The 8009-nt window shown below is 40.0% G+C and overlaps 1 protein-coding gene and 1 long non-coding RNA gene across 2 annotated transcripts; both read right to left on the bottom strand.

Annotated features, from left to right (window-relative positions):
- Window positions 1-2481: 2481 nt before the first annotated feature.
- Window positions 2482-5196, bottom strand: LOC110766664 (uncharacterized). The gene is made up of 3 exons (XR_002528189.2): window positions 4991-5196; window positions 3460-3521; window positions 2482-2606 (listed from the first exon to the last, which is right to left on the bottom strand). It is a non-coding gene; the product is annotated as an uncharacterized LOC110766664 (long non-coding RNA).
- Window positions 5197-7270: 2074 nt separating this feature from the next.
- On the bottom strand, window positions 7271-8009 carry LOC110766665 (uncharacterized). Its single transcript, XM_021970031.1, has 2 exons — window positions 7949-8009; window positions 7271-7806 (listed from the first exon to the last, which is right to left on the bottom strand). The coding sequence occupies exons 1-2, from the start codon at window positions 8007-8009 to the stop codon at window positions 7271-7273; spliced, it is 597 nt and encodes a 198-aa protein (XP_021825723.1).

The raw sequence follows: 8009 nt of genomic DNA, 5'->3' as shown, positions 1-8009 counted from the left end.
TGGGCTGCCCACCTTAGTTCAACGCAGCAAATCCCGGATGTTTAATCATGTGCGAGAACAAGTGTGGCACAAGCTTAATACTTGGGATACGAAGTTGTTGTCAGCGGCGGGCAAGGAAGTCTTAATTAAGGCGGTTGGTCAGGCACTACCTACTTATACAATGGGAGTATTTCAGCTGCCAAAATCTTTGTGTCAGGAATTATCTGCTATGATTGCAATGTACTGGTGGGGGAAGAGTGGTAGGAAAGGAATTCATTGGTTGGGTTGGAGAAAATTATGTAAACCAAAATGGCTGGGAGGCCTGGGTTTCAGACACTTTGAAGCTTTTAATAAAGCCATGGTCGCAAAACAGGCTTGGCGTATTTTAGAGAACCCCACCTCTCTGGTGGCTAAGATGCTTAAAACCCGATATTTTCCAGAGGATGATTTTATGCAGGCTAGTTTGGGGAGTTCGCCGTCAATGATATGGAGATCTATTCTGTGGGGACGTGAGGTTATTGAGGATGGATTGCTTTGGAGGGTGGGCAATGGAGCTTCTATCCGTGTTCTCCAAGATAGGTGGATTCGAAAACCATTTACGTTTAAACCGTTGATGACTAGAGGGCTGGAGCGGACTTCTATGGTCTCTGACCTTCTAACGGCTTCTGGCTCTTGGAATTTACCACTGTTAGAGCAACATTTTAGCTTGGAAGATCGGGATATCATTTCTGGCATCGCTTTGGGATCAGTTTCACAACTGGGTGATAGCAAATATTGGTTTTTCTCAAAGAAAAGGAAATATTCCGTTAAAACTGGGTATCGTGTGGCGGTAAGGCAATGCGATGAGGATTTTGGAGTGGGGGGATCAGATCAGAGTGCTCAAGAAGGCTTCTGGATACGAATTTGGAAGCTTGCTGTCCCCAACAAAATTAAGATGCTGCTTTTGCGGGCATGTACTGAAATTCTACCAACTGCAGTCAATTTATTTAAGAAAAGGGTGCTTCCGTCTCATGTGTGCTCAAGGTGTGGGAACTATCCTGAAGATGCTTTCCACGCTTTGTGGTCGTGTAAAATGAGTCAAAAGCTACGGAAGTGTACCCATTTCATCCGGCGAATTAATATGGCGGGGGGCACCTTCGCTGATGCTTTTGAGGTTGTGGCTTCAATGCTGTCGAAAGCTGACTTAGAGCGCTTTGCTTGTTGTGCGTGGAGTGCGTGGAAACTACGTAATGATTCTTTGCATGGGAAACAGATTACACGGGTGGATAATATGGTGGAAAACACGATGGAAATGCTGGAAGTGTTTAAATCTTGTGAGGAGCGGTCCAAGCTCCCCTTCGTCTCTTCACAAGCCCGTTGGTTGAAACCACAGGTCAATACTCTTCTCCTTAATTGTGATGGGGCTATGGGACGTGAGAAAGGTGGTCGGTGTCACATCCTGGATCGGCTCCGCCGTAGCACGATATTGTCCGCTTTGGGCCCCCTCTCTCTGGCCCTCACGGTTTTGTTTCTCGGAGCTCACGACCAACTTCCCAGTGGGTCACCCATCCTGGGATTGCTCTCGCCCCCAACTCGTTTAACTTCGGAGTTCCTATGACTCCAAAGCCAGTAAGCTCCCAAAAGGCCTCGTGCTAGATGGATGCGGGCATGTACATATAAGGCACATCACCCACTCTCCGTTGGTCGATGTGGGATCTCACAGTCGGGGTCTGGGGGGATGTTGTCGTGACCACGCCGGAAACTTTATCTGTGGTTTCGCATCGTTTGGTCCACCTGGTTTGGATGTTTTGGGCACGGAGTTGGTGGCTGTCCGGGAAGGGTTATTGATGATGGGATACATGTGTTTTACTCGGTTTACCATTGGTCTTGATTCTCAAGAAGCTGTTTCTATTCTTAAAGATGATTTGGATTGGTGGAGTAATATTGGTAATGTGGTGGAGGATGTTCGTCGGTTAATGGTTGATCGAGAGGTGGCTGGAGTGTTCTACCAACACCGGCAGGGTAATGGGGTGGCACATAGTCTAGCTCAGCATGGGTTGAGAGTGAGATCTCGACTTTTTTGGAAATACCGTGCTCCTCCATGGTTAAGCATTCTTTTAGATAAGGATATAGCTATGGTGTAATTCATTGTTTTTTTTTTGAGATGCGGTGGTACTCTTTTTCCTTGACCGGATTTTCCCCATTGGGGTTTTGGATGGCAAGGTTTTAATGAGGCCACACTAACGCTTTCCGTTCGTTTGTAAACTTTATCTTTGGTTGGTGCTACGGTTGAATGAATCTTTCTATTTGATAAAAAAAAAAAAAAACTGTCCCTATGTAATTAACTTGAACTTTGTCACGACCCGATTCGAAAATAAAGAATATTCCCGAATCATGGCGTGAGTCATACCATAGTCATAAGAATAAAATCCTACAACCATGATATGATGAGAAATAGAGCCACAAAAAAAATACAAATTTACTTAACATTACAAAATCAGAGTCCCAGTAGCTTGTAATTAACTACACACTAAGATCTTTAACAAACGGTTGACTACTTACAAATATTAATTATATAAATCAACAATAAAAGCCCAGCAGCTTAGTTGAACCCGCTTCCTCAAACTTCTTCTTTAATCCTGCACAATCTATTAGGGTATGAGCATTCTAATGCCCAGTAAAGTACCGTCAAACCCCTCAAAGTCAGCTATCACAGTTAATCAAAGTGTCATGCATCAACAACACAAGATATACAAATTATGCAATCATAACAGATAAATAAATTTGCATATGTGGTGATGCCATGAACTCACTCCCTTCTAATCCCACTAATTCATATCCTAGGGAAACAAGCCTGCATGTCCCATACCATGCGTTTTACCACTGTGGCTTCGAATACCCTAAAATATGAACTAGTCCTTATCCCATTTTTTCTTTTGTTTACGAATTTCTCAACTTTCACTTATCATTAGAGGCCCTGCTCCCATCACCTCAATATATTCAAGCTCTGCTCCCGTCACCTGAATATATTCCACATTTTATTCAGATATATCTAAAGCATTCTCCCACCCCTTAGATATATCTGAAACGACACACACACACACACACACACACTCCAAAACACCACTGTATTTCTGTGCATATGTAGTGCAGCACAAACATCATTTATTTCTGCTAAATAATGCCACAGATAATAACAATAATATATTAGGCTTAATCACATGAATAATAATATTCACAAAACATCCAATAATATCCATGGAAAAAACATCAATAATAATATTTACATAGCATCAAATAATATTCACGGAAAAACCTCAATAATAATGTTTACGTAACATCAAATAATATTCATCGAGCAAAGCAACAATAATATTCAAGGAAAAACATCAACAATAACATTCCCATAACATCAAATAATATTCATATTTATAATACTATATATAAGCACCAAGATTAAAAGTGACATAGCCCAATCATTGGGAAATCAGGAAACCCTACCTCAAGTCCAGCTAGCTTAACCTTGTGCGGTTTCGTCCTCGAAAGTACGCAGAGTAGAACACCTAATTAAGATAATTTACTGATTAAAATTTATTGGAAATAAAGAAACAAGTTTGAGTAGTAGCTCACGCAGTCCTAAAACCCCACAAAACACTTGACAAGTTGTTTGACCCGATTGTTACTCCTTTAACCTCACATCCAAGCAAGCATAGAACTAAGCGTTCAGAAAAAACTAATCTATTCCCCTCCTATAAAAATTCTACTCTTTGGGATGTTTAAAATCAGGTGGTTCGGCTCTAGACTCATAAAGAAAATTTAAAACATCAATTTAAAACTAAAATTTCAGTTTTGCTAAACATTTGGGTTGGAACACGTTAACTTTGAAAATTCACTAAATATTGAGTTTAAATCAAAATAATGTAAAACTTTCCAGATCACAACTAGACATAGAAACGTTAAAGATTTCAAAATTTGATAAAAATTAGGGTTAAGGAAGCATGTCAAAATAGAAACCAAAACAGACTAGGCTGCATAACGTTCTTCTTTTTTTTTTTTTTTTTTTTTTTTTTTTTTTTTTTTCAGGTTTGTACACTTTATTTTGAAAAATCACCAAAATTACAATTTACAACCAAACTGGATAAAAATTTCCAGATATGAAGAAAATATGAGAAAGTAAAACATACTAAAATTTAATGAAAATCCAAGTTTAGGAAGTTTTGAAACACTTACTTCAAAACAGGGTATGCAGCAGAATCAAAACAATTCCAGCAGGATAGTCTCTACTTTGAAATTTCACAAAAAATCAATTTAAATTCAAATGGCACAAAACCAACTTTGAAATAACCTTTGAGGTATTCATTTTGATGTAACAAAACCCCAAAATGAAATTGGAACAAAAATCACATCGAAATCATCTAGAACTTCACAAAAACACACTTTGAAAGATATATATATATATATATATACTTGAGGCATTCTAACCACACTTGGTTTAACTAGTACTCAAAGAGACAATAAAAAGATGAGCTTCAAGCCTTCAAAGAATCATTTACTTGAGATGATAGTGGCTAATTTGAGCAATTGAATGATAAGGAACAAGCCATTTGAGAGAAAGTACACATATCTATAACAAGAGATTCAACATAATCAATTGAACAAGTTTTGTTCATACCAATTTTTAGAGAGTTATAATGATTGCGTTTGGATGATCTTTAGATATGTTATAAAGGGGAGAATTTGGAGTAACTATCATGAAGAAACCATAGTGTTTTGAGCTTTTGAAATGAGTGTTGGACTGAAAACGAGGGAAGGACCTAAGGTTGAAGACTATAAACAAGTTCCACTCTAAACATTCCCAAGGTGGCTTTAGAAGTCCGATCAATCTGAAATTTTGATATGTTATAATAGATAGCATTTCAAACAACTTTGATGAAGGAACCAAAGTCATTTGAGTACAGGAAATCACAGAAACAAACTGAAACCGAGCATACTGCTGTGAAATCAGGAAATGGTAAACTTCTTGTGATCATACCAACGTTTCAGAGCCTATACTAGTCGGATTGAGCTGAAATTTGAGTATGTTATAGGAATCATGGAAATGAACAACTTTTATGAAGAAAGTTTTCTCATTTGAGCTTCCGAAATTTGAGTTCTCGGCTGCTCCAAGGAAGTGACGAATTTTGGATTTTGGAGAGGAACAAAAGAAAAATGAGGATGAAGATAAGTGAATGAGGAAGAAAGGATGATACAATGAATGATGAGAATAAGAGTGAATTTATGATTGAAAAGCCTTAGGCTAGGTGAGTCACCAAGTTAAGAAAGAGTGATGATACAATGAATGGGGAGGAAGAGCTTAATTAGGCTAGGTGACTCACCATTTTAGACTAGGTGACTCAACTCTTCATAAATGGTGGATAGGAAAACTTGAGGCAAGGGGGGAAGAATGAAGGAGGGAAGAAATTCTTGGCTTACACGTTGCCTCCTACTCTTTTTTTTTTCTTTTTTTTTTTTCCTACAAGGGTATTTTGGTAATGATCCACACCTAGGGGTATTTTGGTCATGTTTGTCCAACTTGAAATTAAACACACTTAATTTAATAATCTCAATCCAAAATCACTTGATAAAATACCCATGTCTGCTGCGCAAATCTCACGGCCTGGAGTTCCGGGCCAAGGGGATATGCGTTGACACGCGGTTTCCTGCTTTTGGGTGCGGTGCGGTTGTGCGCGGACGTGCCAGCACAGTCTACCGTGCGTCGAGATGTTTGAAGCGGGTGAAAATGTTTAAATGGTGCGCCTGTTTGAACTCGTCTTCTAATCAAACGATTGTAGCCGAGAGAGGAACTAGTCTCGGCTGTTAGGTTCACGGCCTGAACTACAAGGCCGTTGAGTGGTGCTGTTGGTGGGTTTTGGGCGGTGCTCCGGCGCGCTGCTCAGGGAGCGACAGTCGTATGATATCTGGGGTGTGTGAACGAATAACAAGGGTGGTGCTCCGGCGCCTTGAAAATCAAGGGTCGTATGATATATTGATGAATGAATTTTCCTTACAAACTATCACTACTCCTAGGAAAGCAAGTAAAATATTGAAAGTGCATTACATGAAAATATAAGTTGCTCTGTGGGAGGCTTTTGTTTGGTGTTTGAACCCTTTGAATGTAGCTTGAGCCTTGTATTTATAGGAAGGGTTCCTGGAGGAGTAATCGAGGCTTGAAATCTGCATGGTGGAGCCTGATTAGAGCAAGTGGGTAGTCTAATCGACATTTGGGATCGTGAAATATGGTGTTGTGACCCCCTGAAATCCTGGTGAATCTCGGCCGCCGCTCCTGATCGTGGGTTCTGGGCTTCTGGCCGTGGAGACGCGTTTATTGCTCTGATAGCTGGTGACCCAATCTCTCAAGCTGCAAGAATTCTTGTGAGAATGTCCACGTCTAATCACTCTGTTTTCTGTCGCCAAATCCTGACTTCAGTCACTTCCCACCTTCCCTCGTGCATTAAATGCTTATTCTTGGCCAGTGGGTTTGCTGCAATAAGCAGAGGCACTACTTCATTAAATGAAGCGTGGGACTCTGCTGCCACTTGATGATCTGACTTTAATGCCTTTGGCCGCGATTCTGCTCGGCCTCGGCCTCGGCCTACAATCGAGGCCGAGATGATCGTGCCTTAGCAACTTTCCTTTTGTCCTTAGGGAGGCAGAATACCTTGGCGAAACGCTGCGTTTCAGTTTTACGAGCAAGTGCTAGGGCCAAGAAAAGGGGCTCCTTCGGCCAGTTTATGGCCGTGATTTATTAGGCACAAACAACCTATAATCATTCTCCACAATTATATTATTTTTCACTAAAATATGAAAATCCACCTTAAATTTTTCGGGGTATTACAAACTTCTTCTCCATTTCCCACGAACACATTCACTTCATCCTTGCTTGGCAGCCTCTTGCTTGTAAACTCCTGCAAGGAATTAGCCACATGAATAGAAGCACTGCTGTCTAACCACCATGAATCAGATGAGAAATTAACCAAATTAGATTCGAAACAGACCAAAATCAGATTGTTATTATCTTTTCCCTTCTTCTTTTCCAACCACCTGTTGTATTTCCTGCAGTCTCTCTTCATATGACCTGCTTTCTTGCAAAAGAAACAACCAAAACCAGTTGTAGGTTTCAAAGCCTTATCTGCTATGCTTTCTTTCTCTTTCCTAGTTGCAGCCTTATACTTATTTTCCTTGTTCTGTTTAGTCTGAATCATGTTAACCATCTTGGTTTCCTTTTCTCTTATGATGTTGTGCTCTTGTTGGACAGAAATGGTAATGAGATCATTCAAAGTCCAGTTCTCCTTCTGAGCAGAGCAGTGTAGGTTTCCTTGAGAGATTTAAATTCCTTAGGTAGTGAATTCAGTGCAAAATGGACCATCATATCCTCATCTACTGTCATATCCAGCTCCTGTAGTTTTGTCCCTATGTCAATCAAGTTCATGATATGAGCTCTTACACAACCTTGTCCATCATATTTCATATCAATCAATTGATTCAGCAGGGTACTTTTGACAGCTTTCTCGGATTCCTTAAACCTTTGTGCAATTGCCTCATAGTATTGTTTTGCATTCTCAGATTTGGGAATGCTTCCTTTCACTGATGAAGCCATAGCCCTTTGCATGATCAACATAGCCATCTTGTTTGCCTTTTCCCATTTTGCAAACTTAGTCTTAGTTTCTACAGAGGCATCCGCATCTGGTACTTGAAGGGGTTTCTCTTTGAGCACAAAATTGTAATCCAAAAAACCTAGAGATATTTCCAGATCCTGTTTCCACTTGCTATAATTCGATCCAGTCAAGGTTTTGATGGAGTTGTGATTCACTGTAGAATTTGCAATACAAATGTAATAAAACTGTCCCTAAATCTTTATTTAAACATGTCAACTTATACCTGTGGGTTTAAGTTAGTATGTTCCAAAACCCTAAACAGTTAACTGTACAAACTTCCTGCGCAAGTGACTCACATCTGTGGATGTAAAGACACTTACAAGCCAGTGCAGTCAACTGTCCAGATTGTTCCATCAT

Source organism: Prunus avium, chromosome 5 (assembly GCF_965620075.1).
Source record: "Prunus avium chromosome 5, drPruAviu1.hap1.1, whole genome shotgun sequence".
Classification (NCBI taxonomy): domain Eukaryota; kingdom Viridiplantae; phylum Streptophyta; class Magnoliopsida; order Rosales; family Rosaceae; genus Prunus; species Prunus avium.
The sequence above is the reverse complement of the archived record's forward strand: the minus strand, read 5'-3'. Positions and strand labels throughout refer to the sequence as shown.

Excerpts from the sequence above, each read along its gene's own strand:
- LOC110766665 (XM_021970031.1), bottom strand. The coding sequence starts at position 8,009 with ATGATGGAACAATCTGGACAGTTGACTGCACTGGCTTGTAAGTGTCTT. Across the intron at positions 7,807-7,948 it reads GTGTCTTTACATCCACAGAT|TGAATCACAACTCCATCAAA; the intron begins GTGAGTCACTTG and ends CAAATTCTACAG.